Source organism: Typopeltis vanoorti, chromosome 12, assembly GCF_054136105.1.
Source record: "Typopeltis vanoorti isolate ZY-2024b chromosome 12, IOZ_Tvanoo_1.0, whole genome shotgun sequence".
Classification (NCBI taxonomy): domain Eukaryota; kingdom Metazoa; phylum Arthropoda; class Arachnida; order Uropygi; family Thelyphonidae; genus Typopeltis; species Typopeltis vanoorti.
This window is the reverse complement of record NC_143560.1, coordinates 70,273,730-70,297,226: the sequence shown is the minus strand read 5'-3', so window position 1 is coordinate 70,297,226 and position 23,497 is coordinate 70,273,730. Positions and strand designations below refer to the sequence as shown.

General features: G+C 35.6%; 1 protein-coding gene across 5 annotated transcripts in view; it reads left to right on the top strand.

The window, feature by feature from the left end:
• The window catches only part of LOC150100871 (nuclear receptor coactivator 5-like), a 201,805-nt gene that overhangs the window by 87,134 nt on the left and 91,174 nt on the right, over positions 1-23,497 (top strand). For all 5 annotated transcript variants that reach the window (XM_090401698.1, XM_090401693.1, XM_090401695.1 and 2 more), the window contains one exon: positions 15,402-15,524. In XM_090401698.1, the coding sequence (XP_090257824.1) occupies positions 15,402-15,524 (123 nt within the window). The remainder of the gene's footprint in view (positions 1-15,401; positions 15,525-23,497) is intronic.

Sequence of the window (23,497 nt, the reverse complement as noted above, 5' to 3'; positions counted from 1 at the left end):
AGCTGCTCAACTTTTATTCGCTTTAAAACTTTCTTACATGTTATTCTTTTCAATATGAAATTTAATTTTATCCTGCTCAGGACTAAATAGTGATCACTTCCAATTTCAAATCCTCTGTACACTCTGGTGTCCTGCACCAGGGAGAAAACATCACTATCAACAATAGCATAGTCAATGAGACTTTTGTTATTCCTAGCCTCTTCTCTCCATGTGAATTTGTGCACATTTTTATGTTGGAACATGGTGTTAGTAATAACCAGTCCATGTCCAGGGCAGAAATCCAACAGATATTTGCCATTATTATTAGCTTTGCTCTTTTCTCCAAATTTTCCCAAAATATTTTTGTATGTCTCGCAATCATTTCCTACTCTGCTATTTAGATCCCCAACAAGGACCAACTTTTCCTTTTTCATTGTGTCAGTTGCTTTTTCTAAAGCGTTAAAAAATTCCTCCACTTCTACCTTAGTAGAACCTTCTGTGGGACCATAGGCACAAATAAGTCTCATTGTCCAGTTCCCCATTCTCATATTTGCCCACATCACTCTACTTGAGACTGACTGCCATTCATGAAGGTTAGCCTCGTATTTTGTGTTGAATACTATGGCTACTCCTTCTTTTCCTTGATTGTCATTGCCTGAATATAACATTTTGTATTTATTGCTCTGAAAGATCTCACCAGTTTTGGTCTTTTTTGTTTCAGTCACCCTATTATGTCGATCTCGTACTTATCTAATTCCTCAGCTAGCTCCATTTCTTTGCCATTCAGGCTTCTTACGTTGATAGTACCGATCTTTAACTCTGGTGATGTTGAGTTGGGGTTTGTTTTCAGATTTGTTCCAGTAGCTGACTTTTTGCTGTTCGCCCTGATTCCCTGGCGAAAACAACGGTGGCCTTGTTTAAAAGGGCGACGCCCCAGCCGGTATGAAATTTTGTCATGTTGCACCATCATTTTTTATTTTGGTTTAACCAATAAAAATACAATTTGGTCGGCTAAATCCCAAATTGCCAGCCCATCCTCGTTCGTTCAGTATCCAAGTAGATACCCAACAGGGTGCATCACGAGAAGGTGAGGATTGGACATTAGGTCAGAAGCCCTGGTCGGTTCTCTGCATTCCTTTGAAGGTTATGTGGAGGTCTCCTCTCAGTTATACGGCTTTGACCCTTAAGCACCCCCTTGGTAAGCAGATTGACTCAATTTCTAGACATGTTAAATATTCTTTAATGACTGAATTCTGGGAAAATTGAGAAACAAGTAAATTTAATATAACCACACAACTAGTTTTGTTGGAATGTCAACTTTGTCAGGTGTGATAACATAAAAAACCAAAGACCATAAAAAACATTGCACCATTACAACAATAGATCATTAAAAACTGTAATTATGTTTGAATTGGAGTCCGAGCTACAGTTCTATAGTTATGTACATGCAAGCGTATGACTTCACTAGTTCGCCAATACCGAATATCAGAACTATAAGAGTCTGGCAGACTGTAACTGAGATTGCTGTTCATGTGGGAAGAGTCAAGGGTTATTTCCTTTGATTCCAGTATACGACTTTCTAATTCATCGTAACACATATGAATGTTGGAAGTTGAATTCCAATTTATTTGATGTTGGCGGCATTCGTCATTAGAGTTAACTGAGAACAAGACATGGCTGGAGAGGGCTCTGGTTCTCTTGTATGAGATTCCTCTCTGGTGTTCTTCGAGACGTAGAAAGATAGACTTTTCAGTTTGGCCGTAATATGGTTTCCCACAGTCGCATATAATTTTTTAGACACCTGGAAACTAAAGATGGTGATGATTTTCTTTGGGATGGCTTAAAATTGACCGGAGTTTAGATAGAGTGGAGTGGAGAAACACGTTTTGATATTCAAATTCTCGCCAGTTTAGGGGAGAGAGAACTGATGTAAGGTAAGGAGATGTAAGCTCTGGGGTTGGTGGAAGCCTGAACAGTGTATTGATGATGTGGTATAGTAGTTTATTAATACTTTTGGATGAGTAACCATTATTTGTGAAGGTCCTTTTAAGATGTTTCAGTTCATTTTTGAGTTCTTCCTCATCTGACAATACGGATCTGGCACGATGAGCGAAGAATGGTATGAGAGACATGCAGGTGTCTATCCGTGTGTGTGGGTTTTCTCAAGATTGAGATTTTTAAAGAATCAGACATCCTAGTAAGTTTGTCTAGAAAGGGCAGAGAACCATTTACTTCAAGTTCGGCTGTAAACTTGATATCAGGATGAAAGTTGTTCAAATGATTTAGAAAAATGTGAAGGTTGTTAATGCTGTTCTCCCAAATGAGAAAAATATCGTCTATATAACTGAGCCAAATGTTAGCTAATATCAGAGACAGTGGACTACCCATTGTCAATCCGTTAGTTTGTTTATAAATCTTGTCTTCAAACTTGAAGTAGCCTGAATTATACAATGTGAAAGTAAAGAGAATATCTTTTTTGAAATCTTGTTTCTTAGAAGAGAGAGAACATCTTGGGTTGGAACATTTGTAAAAAGCAGTACTATGTCGAAACTTGCCCTGATATCTGAATTCTTCTTGAGGTTTTTAATCTTGGAATGTATATAAATGTGTGTGTGTGTGTGTGCGTGTGCATGTGTTAGATATATTTTGCAAAATATGTAAGCATCTGTTAAATTTGGTATGTGGAATCCTTATAAATTTGTCAAAATTATTTTTGGAAATTATTGCCATAAGATCCTCCAGTAAAAATTGGAGGATCTTAAAGGAAAGGACTCTCTCTCTCTATGCTACAAGCACTCATTAGTAAAATGATGTATAACATGTGAATATACTTGTAAATTACTAGCTGTAAGAATGTAACTGTTCAGTTGCGCATAGTAGACAATATTCCCACACTACTTCCATTCTGCTATATGTTTAATACATTCTTAACTTGTTTGCAGATCAACTTATGGATTTGAAATCAGTTGTGTGTATTACAGTTAACAAACTACAGCACTGCTTGTATACCACATGCATTGGCTGTTTAGAAGTGAATGCAAATTTTGAATGTGGGGTGAGTTTCAAGGAAGAATTAAATTATATAAGAGGGACAATATACACTTGTGCATGCATTTGGTATCAGGATTCTAGAGAAATTATTAATTGGTATGAGACACAACATTGGATAGCCAGGGAAACTAAATTATGATGGGAAGAATGGTGAGAATATCTATACATGAGAGTGACTGTACTGTGCAGCTGTGTTAATAATAGGAATGTGAATTATGAAAACAATTGAGGAATCCTATGAACATGCAGTCAGTGCATGTTCATAGGATTGTGCTTCTTATAGTTCAGATGTATTAAGCATGTGCAAGAATGTCTGCATAAGTAAGGCATTAGATAAGAATAGAGATCTGCAAATTATCCAACTGGGTCATACAGACTACAGAAGTGAATGAACATAAAAGCATATGGTAACATTATGTCTGCACTTAAATGCCAGACGTATCAAAAACAAAAAGTAGAGTTTTGTTACCTTGTTGGGTCCTCAGATTGTAGGCATTATTGAGACCTGGATATCAAAGGCAGATATACTAACTGGTATTTTTAGGAAGGATAGATTGGAGAGGAGAAAGAGCATGCTTTTAATTAATGAACTCAAATCATCTAATAATGATATTAGATGATTTGAGTTCATTTAGGTAGAAAGCTATGATGACTGCAATACCAGTAGCAATTTTCCATTGGTGTGACATGTAGTCTAACAAGATCAAATACATAATGGGGTATTGTTTTACCAACTTAGTGGATTGCTTGTTAGTGACAACAAAATGCATTATCAAATAAACATGATGAATGTGAAACAGTAATCATTATTGATGACTTTAATTATCCAAACATTGATAGGGTGTCATTAAATCTAGTAGAAATTAGACACACTAGTAGGAAAGGAAACACAGACCTGTTGTCAAAAGTCAGCTTACAGTCCTAACTGGTGCTCTATGGGTGCATTGATGAACACTTGCTGATGGTTTCAAAATAATGGTCTCCTAGAGTTTTTGGCAATGTGATGCAGCCAAACTGGTTTAAGATTAGACAAATTAAACAAATTCAGCTCTATCACATTGCTAAAAATCTGGGAGACCATAATTTTGAGACTCCCATCAAGTGTTCATCACTTCACCCTTAGAGGGTGCAGTTAGGACTGAGACCTGTCTTTTTCAGTCGGTCTGTTTGCCTTGCTAAATATTTGTGTCTGTGAAGGTTCCAACCAAGGTGAAATATTGGCTTAAGTAATGTAATTAGCTAAATAAATTTAGTTATTAGCGCTTTAGAAGTCTGTTTTTTCCATTAAAGTTCATCAACATGAGTGATAAGCAGCATTCAAGCTGTATAATTGAAGTCTTAGAACAAGGATAATACCCAATTGCACATGATTGGTACAAAGACTGATATGTCTAATTGTTGACCTATCAGTATCTTTGGAGTTGTGGTGATTTTAAAAAAAGTTGGTAAGAGCTTACGTTCTATTCTATCCTAATTTACGTTCATGCGTAGACCTATACATTTTACTCCGTAGGTATTCAGTACTGAAATCTTATGGAATAGGTTGTTTACTCTTTATTCATGGAGGGGTCCTATGTCTAGAAATGTGTGTTCACACGTCTGGTTTGCCTGTTCTGGGGGACAAAAATCTTGAGTTTCAGGGTGAAAAAACCTCTACTCCATATGAGACCAGCTAATTCACCTTTAGTTGAAAGAGACCAGATAAAGGTTCCTCACATCACTGACAGGAATCGAACCCAGGTCTTTCCGACCAAAGGGCTTCATCCATACTTACTGAGCTACAGAGGCTCTAAGAGCTTACATACAGAAATCTATACTTTGCAGTTAACAGCATGGGTTTACTAAGATGTTACTAAGGGATTATTAATTAGTCAGATTGCCCTTTCTGGATAGAATCGCGCAATCTTAGGATTTTGGTGCACCACCCCAAATATGGGAGCATCTTACCTTTTCAAAGTCTGACTTGGATTTGGTGATGATTCTTTTGCAACTGTTGCAAGCTGCAGAGTAAGCAGCTGGAGTTCTGGTCTTGAGCCATTCATTGTAAGCAGAGTAGGTTTTTTTTTTCTTTTACATCATTGGCACACTTTTGAGAACCAAGGCCAAAATTTTTGGAGGTCAAAAATTTGGAATGGAATGAGGGATGAAGCCTTCATTCCTGTGAGGATGATTTATGTTATTCAGTCTGAGCAGCTGTTTGGATCAGAAGAACTGAAGCAGTAGTCGGACCATGGGAAGGAAGAAGAGGTCCTCCATTTGGGCACTTTTGTAGTTTCAAAGGACACAAGACTGTGAATTGGTGGGCATAGGTTGTTTCTGTGCACAGGATACTTGTATCAGGTTAGGTTGTGGTCCGAGTTTCTAAGAGGAGAACCAATGGCAGAGGTCAAGTGTATTGGCAAATTTAAAGGGGGTTGTCTGGTATTCTGGTGGGAAGATTGATGATCTGAGATTGGTCATTGCCGATGGCACATACCTCAGCATCCCTGCCTGCTTGATTGGTGAAACTTGAGAAAGGAGGCTAATATGAATTGTGGACATCGAAGTCCCCAAGTGACTTCAATGTCCACAACCAAATAATGGATGACTTCACTATTGTGGTACTTAGACTGTAGAAAGTCCAGGTTTAGAGAGAGAAAGTTGAAGATATCAGAGTTTAAAGTTTGGAGCAATAAAGTGAGCATGCAAAAAGTTCAGGTTGATTTGGTAGAGAAATTTTGAGCCTAAGCAGATGAAACGGCGGAAATTCAAGGATTTGCAATCTCTGGCATGTTATGTCATTTCTGATGAATGCACTGGCCTGGTTGGCTGAGTGGTCATAATATCTGCTTTCCAGCTAAGAGGCTGTGGGTTCAAATTCTGCCAAGGGCATGGATGTTTGTGATTGTCTTACTAACCAATTACCATATATACATACTACTCCAGAATGACCATTGATGTCTTTGCACCATAAAATATCAAATTTAAAAAAAAATTCGATGAACGCGCAAATGCCACTCTTGTGGTGGAAAGCTGTGTAATGTGTAGTTTGGGCAGTTGAGGTGTACAGTGGCTGTTGATGTTGTCAATTGGGGTTCTGAAAGGAATAGTAATTGTGGTTTAGATGACTGTAGGTGATTGTGGTTGTGCACATTGTTTATATTGCTGTTTAAGACATGAATGTTCGTGACGAGGATATGGAAATTTTTTTAAACTATTTTGTTTGGTAGAATTTTTGAGATCTACACTTGTTCTGCTGTAAAAATACATTGCTTTCAGTTATGGTTCATTGTGTTTGGTGAGGAAGAGATAAAAAGGAAGTAGGGCATGTAGTGAGGTGATAGACTTACAAACATACCACCCACACAGAGGGGAGTTGTTCCCCTCCTGTCCATACATGATCTCGGCAGTTTCACCTGCAGCCGCAGTATTTGGTCTCCCTCCAGTCACAAACTGGCAAAATTCGTGGTTGCAGGAGTTTTTGCTAGCTTATCGGAAAGCCTCCATTTTCGTTACCATTTGGTTCGGTTCCATATATTAACCAGCAGCCAGTCTGCAGAACTGTTTTACTTCTATACTCTCGAGCAGAGGAGGGTCTGGGCCCCTATAATGAGATTGGTATGTCTTTTAGAGTATCACTCTCATTGCATGTGGGAAGAGTGATGTGGGGGAGGACAAATCAGAGCCTTCGCTCTACCAACCGAGCATGGCTACAGCCACCTCAGGTGTCTAATAAGCAAGTTGGTAGTATTTCACCAGGTGATGAAATCCTTTAATAGATCAGTGTCAATAAGAGGACTGACAGATATTAAAAAGTGTTGTATATGGGGTGGGAGCCTGCAAGATTTTAGGTGACCAGTACTGTACCACAGAGATCAGTCCTGGGCCCATTGTTATTGAATCTCTTCATTAATGACATGGGGAAGGATTTGACAGGCAACAGCTATTTACTGAGGACACAAAGATAGATGATAACCATGAATGCATAGTACTTGCAGAATTATTATATGAATAAGCTGAAATTGTGGGCATGTCAAAATTGCTGTCGGTTTAATGTTAAGTTATGCACTTTGGTGTGATGAGTTATCCAATGCTGCATTATATTGGTGGAGTGTGCTAGAAGAAGCTGATCAACCTTGAGGATCTTGAAGTTTTAGTAAATAGGAAGTTAAAGTTCAAGGGCCAAATGGCAAAAATTGTAAATATGCCTCAGGATAACAATGCTGAAATAACACCAACATTAAAAAAATAAGGAGTCATTTTGCTTGTATATGGCTCTTGGACTATTTACTAGACTATTGTGCATAGGTCCAGTCTAGTTTGTTGGTTTATGTAGTTGCTGCTGATACATTACAGAAAGTTCAAAGGAGAATGCTACAGATATATATCTTGGGTTCCAGATTTTGAACAGCTTGAGAATTGTAGACTGTAGACACAGCTAAACAGGATATGTCATTATGACCCTATCTTTACTGAAGCACATTTGGCATTTCATCACCTTCTAATACTGTTTTTGACACTTCTTCAGGATTTTATTGCTTACACATCTGTTTGCTCCATTCCTCTGCAATTGACTAGTAAAATAATGGTACAACATCACAGAATTTCATGCTGACTGGGACGGTGCCCACTTAAACAAGGCCCCTGTTGTTTTCGCCGCGGATAAAGGGCAAACAGTGAAACGTTAGCCACAGGAAAAAATCCTGAAACATATCTCAACTCAACATCACCATACTTCAAGATCGTTACTATCATCATCATCATCATCAAATTCCTGCCATGTACCCTCAAGGGGTGTACAGGATATGACAGTACTACATGAAAAAATTACATCATTACTAACTTCCTATCTACAATTTTCCTCCAAATCAGTCTGTTACTTGTCAAGACTCCAACATTATCAGATCTTATATTTCTATCGTCTAAGGCACTTTGTACCGTATCAATCCACCTATATCTTGGTCTTCCTCTGGGTCGTTTTCCTGCCAACCTGGCAGAGAACACTTGTTTTGCTAATCTTTCCTCTCCCATTCTATTTAAGTGACCATACCATCTGAGATTAGCTCTGCTAACGCATTCCTGGATGCTGACAATGTCAAGTTCTTTCCTAATATCCTCATTTTTAATATGATATTGCCATTGATGCCATCTGTTCACGCCTCTAATCTTTCTCAGGACTCTCATATCTGCGGTCTCTAGTCTTTGGTCAAGTGTTTTACTTCTGACCCAGCTCTCAGATCCATAAGTTAAGCATAAGAAGTCTAAATGGCAAAAAAAAAAAAATGGAACTATCAGAATTGGATAAGTACCAGTACCTGATAGGTACATAATAGGGGTGACTAAAACAAAAAAGACAAAGACTGGTGAAATCTTTTCTAAGCAATAAATACATCAAATTCCTGCCATGTATACTCAAGGGGTGTACAGGATATGATACTACTATATGAAAAATTTACATCATTACTAACTTCCTGTCTACACTTTTCCTCCAAATCAGTCTGCTACCTGTCAAGACTCCAACATTATCAGATCTTATATTTCTGTCTTCTAACACTTTTTACTGTATGAATCCACCTATATCTTGGTCTTCCTCTGGGTCTTTTTTCCTACCAACCTGGCAGAGAACACTTCCATTCTGTTTAAGTAACTATACCACCTGAGATTAGCTCTGCTAATTCATTCCTGGATTCTGACACTGTCAAGTTCTTTCCTAATAACCTTGTTTTTAATATGATATTGCCACTAATGCCATCCATTCGTGCCCCTAATCTTTCTCAGGACTCTCATATCTCTAGTCTTTGGTCAAGTGTTTTATTTTTAATCCAGCCTTCAGATCCATAAGTTAAAAAAATCGGTTTGAACACAGTCTGTATACTTAGTGTTTTGACTAATTTCTCTCTTATTCCATATAAATTTATTCAGTTGACTTCATACGATACCACCTTTGATTCTGTTGTCTCTTTCCATATTTAATTTACCATCTTCACTAAAAATCGTGCCTAAGTAGCTGAAATGTTTTACTTGTTCCACAGGTTCTCCGTTCACAACACAGTTGACATTTTCAACAATTCTGCCTATTTTCATTGTCTTTGTCTTTTTATTGCTGACCATATCTATTACAACAGTTATTGAATTTAGTCAGGGAATCTTGCAGACCTCTAGTGGATTTATTTAGAAGCATAACATCATCCGTATAAAGCTGAGATTAACACCTCCAATTTTGATATCAGGTTTAATACCACTTTCCTTCATAATGTACATCCTTGTCTGACACCAGATTTAACATTAAACCATTTTCCTGTACTTGCTTCAATTCTAACTGCTGACTAACAACTCATATAAAGACTAAGTATTGCTTGATATAATGCCCAATTGACACCATATAACTGTAGCGTTTTGAATAGCTTTTCTCTTGGCACCTTGTCATTTGCCTTTTAACAGATCTACAAAACTTAAATATAGATCTTTGTTATATTCCCATGTTTTCTCAACTATTTGTTGTAAAGTGAAAATCTGATCCTGACAACCCGACTGTCCCTCTGGCACAATGTGATTGCTTATTAATTCAACGTTCTTTTTGAATTAATTCACCTGTTTACCCCTATCACTTTCTCACTGTGCATTCATTTGAGTTATTCTTCTACAATTATTATTTCTTTTAATCACTACAAAGAAATATCAGGAATTTCCTTTGGTCTTAGTAAATAAGACCTTCTTGCCTGTGCTTTGTACTGCTCATAAACTGCTGTTCATATTTGCTCTATTACTTCCACAGATTTTTGCATATGCCCAATAATACTCATTCATTTATCTCTCAGCTAATATATTTTCCCCACTCTTGGTTAGGCAGTCCAATAATTTCACAATTTTTGGCTGTGATTCTGTTGTAGGCCCACTTCCTGAGTCATAAACCTGAGACTACATCCTTGCATGCCTAGCAGCTGTGCACTTACTTTTAAATTTCCATAGATGTTCCAGTGGTAGTTCCTGTCCCTTATTACTTTCCTTCACTTTTCTTACATAAGGAATGTCCAGAAACTAAGTTTGAATTGTGCACATGATGCAGGTAGTGGGGAATGATGTCACAAAAATTTACAAGTATAGTCAACTCTCAGTCTGTGTTTATGATCTCACCACTTGTGAGATATATATAGTGATAATTTTTGAATGCCTAAAATGCTTGCCTGGCTGAAATTTATCAATAAGTTAGTGAACTATATGGAGAACATGCCATAAGCAAGAGAATAGTGATAAGATTTTGTATGATGTTCAGGATAGAAGGCAAATGTGCACAATGAAGACCAAACTGGCAACCCATTATTAATCACTGGCAATCTGCTTGACCTGGTGAATAGGAAGACAGATGTTTCACCATTTCTGAGTCCACATTTTGCGTTCTTTCATTGTTATCATGGAACACTTTGCAAAAATGTGTGCAAGATGGTTGTCAACAACACTACTTGGTGGTAGAACTGAATCTTTTTTGCAACATTGATTAACATAATGAAGGTGGTGAATTTATGAACTGCATTGTGTAACAGGAGATGAAAACCTATTCACATGACATCAGAGAGAAATTTCCAATCAGTACCCCTCGTTTTCCGTATATTAGGCCCTAGTGTCCTTTACATTCGTATTAGGCACGGCCCATTAAGATTTGAAACCGTAACTGCCTCGAGGATAAGGTAGTTAGTCCTATGCCTCCTGGTGTGTCCTATGTCTGAAAATACATGTGTTCAAGGAGCTGATTTGCCTGTTCTGGCATGGGAGGACAAAAAACCCAAGTTTCCTGGTGGGAAAAAAAAAACCCTACCTTCATATGGGACTGGCTAACTCACTTTTAGTCGAAAGAGACTAGATAAAGGTTCCTCGCATCTTGGATGTGAATTGAATTAGGTCTCTCCGACCAAATGGCTTCGTCTATAGCTACTGACGCTTGCCAATCAGTGCAATGGCATAATGCATCTTCAAAGGTAAAGATGCTTTTGCTCACTGACTTTAAACTTTGGAAAAAACATTAAACACAAGGAGTTGGGGTGCTTAAGGGTCAAGCTGTATTCTCCACATAGCCTTTAAAGGAATGTGGAGAACCGACCAGGGCTTCTGACCTAATATCCAATCCTCACCTTCTTGTGGTGCACCGTGTTGGGTATCTACTTGGGTACTGAACGAACAAGGATGGTCTGGCAATTTGGGATTTAGCTGACCAAATTGTATTCTTATTGGTTAAACCAAAATAAAAAATGATGGTACAACATGACAAAATTTCATGCCGGCTGGGGTGTCGCCCGGTTAAACAAGGCCCCCGTTGTTTTCCCCAGGGAACCAGGGCAAACAGCGAAATGTCAGATACTGGAACAAATCTGAAAACACACCCCCAACTCAACATCACCAGAATTAAAGATCGGTACTATCAACATAAGAAGCCTGAATGGCAAAGAAATGATGCTAGCTGAGGAATTAGATAAGTGCCAGATCGACATAATAGGGGTGACTGAAACAAAAAAAGACAAAAACTGGTGAGATCTTTCTGAGCAATAAATATAAAATGTTATATTCAGGCAATGACAATCAAGGAAAAGAAGGAGTAGCCATAGTATTCAACACAAAATATGAGGCTCATCTTCTTGAATGGCAGGCAGTGTCAAGTAGAGTGATTATGGCAAATATCAGAATGGGGAACTGGACAATGAGACTTATTTGTACCTATAGTCCGACAGAAGTAGAAGTGGAGGAATTTTTTGAAACTCTAGAGAAAGCTACTGACACAATGAAAAAGGAAAAGTTGGTCCTTGTTGGGTATGTAAATAGCAGAGTAGGAAGTGATTGTCAGACATACAAAATGTTTCGGGAAAATTTGGAGAAAAGAGCAAAGCTAATAATAATGGCAAATACCTGTTGAATTTCTGCTCAGGACATGGACTGGTTATTACTAACACCATGTTCCAACATAAAAATGTACACAAATTCACATGGAGAGAAGAAGCAAGGAATAAGAAAAGTCTCATTGACTATGTTATTGTTGAACGTAAAATGTTTTCTCCTTGCTCCCTGGTGCAGGACACCAGAGTGTACAGAGGATTTGAAATTGGAAGTGATCACTATTTAGTCTTGAGCAGGATAAAATTGAATTTCATATTGAAAAGAATAACATGTAAGAAAGTTTTAAAGCGAATAAAAGTTGAGCAGCTCTCAGATGTGAGCTGTAGACTAAAATACACAAAAATTATTGAAGAAAAAATGAAAAAGTTTGAGAACAGGAACCAAACCTTGGAGATTCAGTGGCAAGCCTTGAAGAAAACCCTGATTGATTCAATTAGAGAGGCATGTGGTGAAGTTGTCTGCAAGGATAGAAAAATTAGAACTCCATGGTGGACACAGGAAGTTAAAGAGGCAGTGAAGGAAAAGAAGAAAGCATATCAAAAGTTCCTGGCAAATAAGTCAGCTTTTGCTCTTAGTGAATACAGAGAGAAATGTAAGAAAGCGAAACATTGTGCAAAACTAGCTAAACAAAAGTCATGGGAGGACTTTGGCAAGAACATAGAAAATAAATATCAAGAAGGTGGTAAGATATTCTGGATGTTGTTGAAGAAGCTTAGAAATGGAGAAAAGAGTGCTGTAAAAGGAGTTAGAGATGATAAAGGTGACATGAGAACAGGAGAAAAACATATATCTTGAAGTATGGAGCAATTACTTCAAAAAATTGCTAAATGAAACAAGCAGTGCTGACAGCACAGTGATAAAAAAACACTGACCAGGCATGTAGTCAGGAATACATATCCATACTTGAAGTAGAAAAAGCCATCAAAGGCTTGAAATGTGGAAAGGCAGCAGGAGTAGATGATATTTGACCAGAAATGATGAAATATGGTGGTATAAAAGTCTTACAGTGGCTGCACTGAATAGTTCAGAATGCCTGGACAGAGGGACGAATTCCTGATGATTGGAGTAGGGCTCAGATAGTACCCATATATAAAAAGGGAAATAAAACAAAGTGAGAATTACAGAGGTATTTCCCTACTTGGTGTTCCTGGTAAGATTTATGGAAGTATAATTGAGAAACTGTCGAGAACAATTGTGGAAGAAAAGCTTGGTGAAGAACAAGCTGGATTCAGGTCAAATAGAAGCTGTCAGGATCAGATCTTCACTTTACGACAACTAGTGGAGAAATCATTGGAATATAACAAAGATCTGTATTTAAGTTTTGTCGATTTGGAAAAGGCATATGACAAGGTGCCAAGAGAGAAGCTATTCAATACATTACAGTTATATGGTGGTCAATGGGACATTATATCAAGCGATACTTAGTGTTTATTTGAGTTGTAAGTCAGCAGTTAGAATTGAAGGAAGTACAGGAAGATGGTTTAATGTTAAATCTGGTGTGAGACCAGGATGTACACTATCCCTGCTTTTTTTGTTGGTGCTTACAAGCAATTTTGCAATGACTGTCCACAAGAAACAGAGTGCATTTGAAATTTTATTTTCTTTTTGATAAAACTGTAGCTGAAATTATTGTTATGCTTCGACAAGCCTTTAAGGAGTATGCTTTAGGTAAAACCAGGCCTGTGAGTGGTTTTGCATGGGACATGTCAGTTGAAGACCAAACACGATCTGGTTTATCTTCAACAAGCAGAAGTTATGAAAATGTTGAAAAAATTTGATTTGAAAGACCATTGAGCAAGTTTCTAAGGAGGCAAATTTGTTATGGAGTTCATGTCAGTGAATTTTAACAGATGATTTGTAAATGAAACATGTGTCAACTAAATTTGTGCATTTGCTCATAGAGGATTAAAAAAAATCGTGTGAATGTTTGCCACGATGGGAGCAAGTTCTTAATGACCAGAACTTTCAAAAATTTTGACCGAATGGAAACATGCAAATTCACCATGCCTCAAGAAGGCTCATCAAGAAAATGTTGATTACTTTTTTTATGTGAATAGAATTGAACACAAAGAATTTGTTCCTCCTTGATGTACAGTGAACCAGCATTTTTATCCCAATGTTTGAGAAAACTACATAGTAGTGTGTGACAAAAACCACCAGAAATGTGGAGTAGTGGAGATTGGTTGCTGCACCACGACAATGTCCCAGCCCACATGGCCTTGTCTGTCCAACAGTTCTTCACAAAAAAACTTGTTGGTCATTCCTCACCCTCCCTACTCATCTGGTCTCTCTCCATGTGACTTTTTTTTATTCCCACGGATAAAGAAAACCATGAAAGGGCAGCAATTCATTGATGTGGATGAAGTGAAAGAAAAGTCTGGAGGCCATAAACAGTATTCCAGTTGAACAGTTCCAGAACTGTTTCCAGCAGTGGAAAAAACATTGGGAAAGTGCATTAACTCACATGGAAAGTACTTTGAAGGAGACTAGAATATGGTATTATAAACTTTAATAAAAATTTGTTTAAAAAATAATTCCGGTTATTTTTGGGTACCCTCTCATATAAGTAGTTAATATATTTGCTATCTTGTTCCTGTGCTTTGCATTCAACGTAATGAAAGTATGCTGTCCTTACCATTTTGAATGATCTGTCATTGTTTAATGGCCTCTAACTTTTAATTGTGACATAATAATAAATTAAATGACTGATTCAAAGATGTGGGAACCTGAAACCAAGTTGTAGTATTCAAACAGTAGTGTTGAATTGCTGCCTTGCCTTGACAGTTACAACAGCTACGAGAGATTTGGTTTATTTTAATTTTTTATGTGAATTTGTCCCAGAAGAGGTCAAAAATCGTGTAAAAGTTTAGATAATTCAGAAACCCTGCTCTAAAGACAAAACATGAAGATTTTTATTAAGTACCACTTCTGACTTCCATTAAATTGGATGGTGGTTGTCTCACAGTATGTGATAAAATTCTCCCTTCTAAAGACATTGACCACTGTCCATAGCAAGATTTTAACCCGCAGCTTATTAGTAAGCATGTGAGCTATCCACTCAGCCACCTGGATTGCCACTCAATTAAGTGACAGTAATATAAAATTTTATATTAGTATTAATATTATTAGTAGCATTACTGAAATTCATGCTTAAGATATTCAAAAAAAAAAAAAAAAACGAAAAGCATCCATTAAAAAATATATATATTCTTGCATGGGGACAGATTTGGATTCAGCACCTGAAATACACTCAAATAACCTAAATTAACTTCAGTTATTTTAATAATAACCTATCAACAGGCGTATCGTGTCTAGAAAAGCTGTCTTAACTGAAGATTTTTTTTGGACAATTTGTATTAATTAAAAAAGAAAATATTCATTTGTTTGGTAATTTGATTTTAGAGATTTAAGAAAAATATTCATATTTTTATGATTATTAATTCCTTTTATTATTAAATGCTGTGCAGTTCTACAAATATTGGAATGGAAATGTCTGTTATATTTTAAAGGGATTTTGGATTTGATAAATTCAGCAGAGATGGTGGTCATGATCCTCCCCTTTTGCGTGATCGTTCGCCACTTCGAAATACCTTTGAAGATCGTTATACGGATAGATTTAAAAAAGACGACAGGTGATCTTTTTTTAATATTATATATAAATGCTTTGGATTAAATAGATATAACACATTTGTTCCATTTTTTTTTCCCTCTGTTGTTTTTGCCATACAGTTCCTCACTGATAATTGATTGCAAATGTATTCACTATCATTATGGCCTATTCACAAGTTTGTAAGCAGTTGTAGCTACCTCATTAACTTAAAGGTTTATATATTATATCCAGTGTGACAACATTCTCAATTGTGACTTTTGTTTAGTTCAGTGTATATACTTATTATGCCTTCATTCTTTTGGATTCTGTAAATTATGTTTATAGCTAGTAACTATAGTCAGCAACTATATTGTTACAATCTGCTTATTATCAATTAATAAACTCATTTCAGTATTAACACAATTTTGTAATGTTTACTGATTAATGCTGTCAGCATTTTGTTTCGCACTTCTGCAGCTATATAATTAATCTCAAGAGATGACTGCAGTCTAGATGATGTGCATTCTAGCATCAGTGTATTATTATGCTTATTATTACAGACTACAAGTAGTCCTTAGACTCATCGAGGGAGGCCTTAAACATCATGTCAAGAACCATCTATCATACTTTGCTTTGAACTCATTCACAGTCATGGCACCTACAATAGACTCTAGCAACCTATTCCACTCATTCACTACTCTAAGCAAAAAAAACCTAGTTCTAACACCCTTGTAACTACATTCTTACTCAGATTCCATGGATGGCCCTTAGTTCTCCCACCACCAGACCTGTTCTGAAAATTTCCTCTGAATTAATCTTTTAAAAATATCTTTAGTAATTTGTATGTCTCAATCATATCACCCTTTTTCTGCCTATCAATCAGTTTCTGTAACCCACAAACCCTCAACCTGTTCTTGTAAGGTTCATTCCATGCATCTGCTACTATCTTGGTCACTTGCCTCTGGATCCCCTCCACCTCTTCCTCATCACCAAGAAACCCTGCTTAGCAACTTAATGTGTTTTAGTTGCTAAGCAGTTGCTTAAAATAACTCAAAGCTTCTTTCAGCATAGTGTGACATGGCAGAGGAAAGTTATTTGATGTTATGATTGTTTTCTGAGGTGTATAAATCCTTAATACTTAACATTTTTACTTTTTGTGTTCACATGTTTTTCTGATTTCTAGTGAACATATGATCTCATGCACATATGCCATTCCACATGAGGACTACATTTTGAAAGTTTCTGCAATCATTTCAAAGTGGTTTTCATAACTTGAGCAAAGATGATAATTAATAAAGGATATTCAACATAACATTGAAACTATTGTCTTTCCATGTTGAAACCTGTTTGAGATTCAGTCAGCTCTCATTCTAGAAACTTGTATGGACAAAATGAGTTGTTTGTTTTGTTGGAATTTTTTAGACTACACATTCTTGGGGCTTTTGCTTACACTTTGACTGTGTTTGCAATAGCGAAAATCAATTGTATTTCACGTATGACTTACAATGTATCACATGAATTACAATTAAAAATAAAATAAAATCATTCTAATTTATTTTCTATTTAGAATGTATCTATAATTTGAAAAAATGTTTATCAATGCATGATTTCTGTTTTTCTGAAACAGGAATTGTTTCATTGAAAGGCACAGTGACTTTTTTTTTTTCCATTATTATCTCTAACATTATAACAGCAATGTCAACAAACTAAAAAAATAAAAAAGGTTAAATTGTTTTTGGAACTAAATGTTGCTAAGTAATATTCTATAAGAAAAGCTAGACTTATTGACATCTCACATTAGTATATGTTACATACCATGCTGCTTTTTTTTTAATGAATAGTATTTTATTCTGTCGTTTTTTATTGGTCATAAGTTAACTTACAGTGTTAGACTTGTAATTTCAAGAAATGAATGTTGAAAGAGACTTGCAGAAAAATTTTTTATTTAATCCAAACTACATTTGCAGTCATCCGTGTGATTTCATGTTTTCACTTTGTGTCAAGTGTAGTATTATCACATGAATGCTACATACGAACACCCTTGGAATATTCTATATATATTTTATTAATTTACATTAAAATGTTTAATTATATCAAAGTAACAATGTATCTTGTGCTTTTTTGTATTTTTGTTTCTAATATCAAGAAATAAATTCCGTTCAGAATTTATCATTCTTATCTCTGTGCAAAGAAAATAACATTTGACTGGCATTTCTTTAGCAGTATGCTACTGCATCATTTTTTGAATTTTTATCAACACCTGACTATCAACGAAAAAAGGAAATGATGAATATTAACAATAGACTTGGCACTGTTGTTTTCCTTATCTATCACTTCCACAGGCATAGCATTTGAAACTGATATTTAGAATTTACTAACATCTGTAAAGCAAGTTTTGTAACATATAACATTTATGTTATATTTGTTTTCAACTCACTACAGTTTTGTAAAGTGCCTAATCATGTTCCAAAGTCTTATTTAAATTTAAAAAAAAAATGTTGTATTTAAATAAATATGGCTTCCTCAACTTACCCAAATTCTGGGCACAAATAATATTGGAGAGAATTAAGAGTAAAATAGAAAAAAGAAATGAAAGAAGAATTTGTTTGGTTTCCGAACCAACGGAGGAACTAGAGAGGCTATAACTTGTTTAAGAATTATTGGAGACTAAACACTAAACTATGGTGGAAAGGTGTTTTTGAGAGTTTCTAGATTTTGAAGAGGCATTTGATACAGTGAAACATAAAAGGCTTTTTTGATATTCTAGAAAATATTGATATTGACTCATATGAACTTGCCCAAATTCTGGGCGACAGTCAACTTAAGACCTTCAGCAGAATGAGCAAGATCCCATAACAGAACATAGAGGGTATCATGTATGGTTTATGATCCTGCCTGCATGCATGGGTAGATTACATAAATATTTTTGCCCATGTCTTTGCTTCGCTTCATTACTTAGTTTAATAACTAAGTAATGCTGGTTGGTTAATTATTATCCTTAGACGTAAATTAGTATTTAGGCTTAGGTGCTGGTTTACGCTAATAATGCAATTTAATGAAATAACAACAGCACAAAGAAAAGGTAACTCTCGTATAACGCGGTCTACAAATTGTAGTAACCCTTTATCTTTTCATATATTTTTCGCCACGTGACTTAAAAATCGAATTTTATCTTATTTTATCATTACATTTGTGTCTGCCTGTATCGCACATGTAGTTATAAGTAGCGAATTTATATCAGGGGAAATACCCTTTAGCATTGGTACATTTTTTTTTGCATGTGTGTGTATGTAGTGTCAATTGTTTACTATATAAAGTGTTTATTGTTGCACATGTAGTTGTAAGTAGCAAATTTATATTAGGGGAAATGCCCGTTAACACGCATGTACGTCAATTGTTTACCGTATAAATTATTTATTGTTGAAAATTGTATTCGTTTTTCTGCCAGGAAAACGCATTAAACGTCACAAGTGTGTTAATCTCAAGCTGAGCACTTTATTTTCTGGTGAGTTGCGTACAAAATTAATATATAATTCTTTTTTTTATGTAAAAAATTATTTTTATATCAAGCCAAGCACTTTCTTTTCTGGTGAGTTGCGTACAAAATTAATATATAATTTTTTTTATGTAAAAAAATTATTTTTTTAGTAATGGCTACTAAAACTACTAAAACTGCAATGAAAAGGAAAAAACCAACATTGAAAAGAAAATTAATTTTTCTTGAAGAAAAAATTAAAATCTTGGATCGGTTGAAAAATGCAGAATAACCAGGAGTTTTTGCAAGGACTTTGAATTTAAATGAATCAACAATTTGAACAATCAAACAAAATGAACATAAAATCTGAGAAAGTGTTATTGCTGGTCAATGGTAAGTGCAAAGCTCTTTTCTCATGTACGCGATATTCTAAGGAAAAAAATTGAGAAATCTGTAATGATTTGAATAGAAGATTGGACTGAGAAGAAAATTCTTTTGGATGGAAATCTTATTAAGCAAAAAAGCTCTTAAAGTTTATAAACATTAAAAGAACTTCAAGTTTCTTCAGAAGAAAACTCTCAACATGGATTTTGTGCCAGTAAAGGTTGGTTTGAAAACTTTAAAAAGCCGTTTTCTTTGCATAATTTTAAAATCCAAGGAGAATCAGCAGACATATAAGCTGCCCTGAAATACCCAGGAGAACTTTTAAAAATAATTGAAGATGGTGGTTATAGTGCAGACCAGGTGTTCAATGCGGATGAATCTGGGTTATATTGGGAAAATGCCAGAACACACCTATATTTCGAAAAATGAAGGATCAGCTCCTGGATTCAAAGTTTCCAAGGATAGAATTACTCTACTGTTTTGTAGTAATGCATCAGGTGATTAGATGACAAAACCAATCTTGATTAACCAGAACCTCAAATCCTCGTGCTATGAAAGAGCTCGACAAGTCTGCCCTACCTGTTTATTAGTGGGCACCAAAAAGGCAGATTACAGCTAGCATGTTTGAAAATTGGTTTCTCAAGTGTTTTGTACCTGATGTAGAAAGTTACATAAAGAAAAAGAATATTGACTTCAAAATTCTACTAATTTTAGATAATGCAACAGGCCACCCAACAAATTTAAGCCATTCGAATATTAAAATAAGTTTTTTGCCGCCTAATACTACTTCACTTATTCAACCACTCGACCAAGGAATAATAGCAACATTTAAGTCATATTATATTTGTTGAACATTTCAATTTTGAAAAAAAAAAAATGAAATCTAATCCAAACATGACACTGCCTCAAGGGTGGAAAGAGTTTTCAATATTGAATTGTGTGAAAATTATTTCTCTGTCCATTAAGGAATTACATCCCTTGAATACTTGCTGGAAAAAAAATATGGCCTGAAGCTGTTCTGGAAGAAAATTTTGTACCTCTATTGGATTCTAAGCTAAGTCGTATAACAAACACGCACATTTTTGGCGGAGAGGATTTTTACGATATGGTTGAAAACGAAATTAGGGATTAATTGATAGGGAAACAGATTTAAATGAGGAGGAACTGGTAGTACAATTAATAGATGGCATCGAACCAAATGGCAGGGAAAATTCTGCTGAAGATTCTGATTGTGATGTATCTGTTAAAGAAATTAGCAGAAGGATTGGACTTGGTAAGAAAGTTAGGAAGTTATTTTACAGATAATGATCCCTTAATGGAGCGCTCCAGAAAATTCACGAGACAATTGGATATTTGTTTAGCTCCATATTATGAACTTAATCAAAAATTGCAGCATAGAGGTAAGCAAGGTGTTATTACTGACTTGATAACTAAACCAGCCGAAGTATGCAATGAGAATTATACAAATGATGTCCAAAAGGTTTCAAGTGATGTTGCCATCTAGCCACTCATAAATAAAGAACATCTACAAAATTACTAATTATACAAAGAGCCAAAGGCTTCAATTCGGCAACATGAACTTATTTAAGTTAAGGGATATCCCTTAACTTAAATCAGTTCATGTCACCGAATTGAAGCCTTTGGCTCTTCATATAATTAGTAATTTATTAGGACACCTTGGTAATTCTCATAGAAAAGATGTTAGTTCTGTTTGCTATGAACTTGGTATTAACTAGGTCTACCTACTCACTGATGAGTAGGTAGACCTAGTTAAGGGGCGGAGCTTGCTCCACCCTTACTATGAGTTGCCTCAGTTTGCACTACCAAATAGGTCAGGTGTTGCACTATCCAGGTATTTGCTTACGCTTGGAATCGTCGAACTTTATATTGAGTTTCTTATTCGGCTAAGAAACAATATGGGATCTACAAAATGTTATTTTTGAAGACAGTGATGACAATTAAAATATGAACTTGATTTTATTTTGCCTCAAACATTTATGCATTATGTGCAATGAAGTTTCCATACAATTTGTAATTTTTATAATTTTATACAATATATTTGTTTTAGAACAGTCAGTACACTAAATTAGCTGTATGCAAGACAGTGTTCAAACCAGTTTTAACTTATGGATCTGAGAGCTGGGTCAGAAGTAAAAGACCCCAGATATGAGAATCCTGAGAAAGGAGGTGTGAACAGATGGCATCAATGGCAATATCATATTAAAAACGAGGATATTAGGAAAGAACTTGACATTGTCAGCATCCAGGAATGCATTAGCAGAGCTAATCTCAGGTGGTATGGTTATTTAAACAGAATGGATGAGGAAAGATTAGCAAAACAAGTGTTCTCTGCCAGGTTGGCAGGAAAACGACCCAGAGGAAGACCAAGATATAGGTGGATTGATACGGTACAAAATGCCTTAGACAGAAATATAACATCTGATAATATTGGAATCTTGACAATTAACAGACTGATCTGGAGGAAAATTGTAGATAGGAAGTTAGTAATGTAAATTTTTCATGTAGTACTATCATATCCTGTACATCCCCTTGAGGTTACATGGCAGGAATTTGATGATGATGTATTTGTTTCATATTTTGTTTTCTTAACTGAAATGAATTAGCTGAATTAAATAAAAAAATATTTTTGTTGGATATGTCATTTTTGTTTATATAATTTAAAAACAAAAACGATTTCGGAACATAACCCTGCTTTTTCTATGTTATCTGAGTCTCGTATGTATAATGTGGCATTTCTATGTAACCTAACATCCATGTTATACGAGGGTTACCTGCAATTAAATAGCAGGTTTAACATCTTTTGTATCATCTGCTGTATCATCTTTCAAAATATTAACTGAGATTTTTGAATTTTTATGAATGCTTGACCATCAACAAAAAAGTGAATTTGAAATGTGAATATTAACAACAGACTTGGCACTATGATTTTGTTCATTATCTATCACTTCCATAGACGTGGTAATTGAAACTGGTTCTGAATACCAGTTTCAATTTGGCAGCATGGATCAGACACATTATTCTTTCCTCCTCCACCTGAACAATCAACACTCCAGAATCCAGTTCACTATTGAAAAACCAAATGATAACAGCTTCCCTTTTTTAGATACTCTAATCAGACATGTGCCCAATGGCACTCTTTCTTTTACAGTTTACAGAAAACCCATCCACCCACACAGTAGATACATGCTTAAACTTTTCCACCCCCCCCCCTTATCAACAATATGGCGTCATCAAAACCCTTGTCAACAGACCCTCCAATCTCTATTCCACTTAAGCTTCCATTTCAGCAGAACTTTATTCACCATACTTTCTTATCCAGTGGTTAAAATGCCAAAAAGATCTAAAAATTATCTGTCACTTCCACCTCCTCACATCCCTCTCAGCATAAAGACTACAGTAATGCCATTACTATTCTCTATATCTGGATATGTCAGAAAAAAAAATAGCCAGAACTTTAAAGAAGTATAAAGGTTCCATATCCTAGCAAGTTCTGACTGGGAGATCTACTAACATGTGCTGCCACAACTATTTTCAGTCAGGTCTAGCAGACCATGCCTTGTTTATTATACTGGAGCATGGTAGTTTTTTCCCCCATCTGATTCTATGCAAGGTAAAAAAAACTATCATGCTCCATCATAATAAATGCAAACTTGAAGGACTTTTTTTAGAATCAGTAGCAGATTTAAAAAATCAGCCTAATCATAAATGTGTTTGTACTAAACTTCCCAAGAATAGGGAAACTTTAATTCTTAGGCCTCATACCCAACATCTAAGGCTAGAACCAGTAGCACCCGTAGAGGAAATCCCCTCACAAGACTTTAATCCTTGATATAGTCTAATTTCATTTCTTCCACTTATTGTTTCTTGTGTGTTTTTGTGTATTATTACAATTTTATTTTGTGTATTATTACAAAATATTGAAACAAACCTGCTGTTTAATATTTTTTTTTCTGCTGTATTATACTCATAATACAGTTTAATGGAATCATTATTCCATTAAATTGTATTATGAGTATCCCTAGATGTGTTTTCTCCTTCAAATAACAACAGCGTAAGTGATTAAGCATTAGGAAAAAGTCAAATAAAGCACACTTGAGGATTTAGGAGTGATTGAAAATTCCATTAAAGAATTTAGC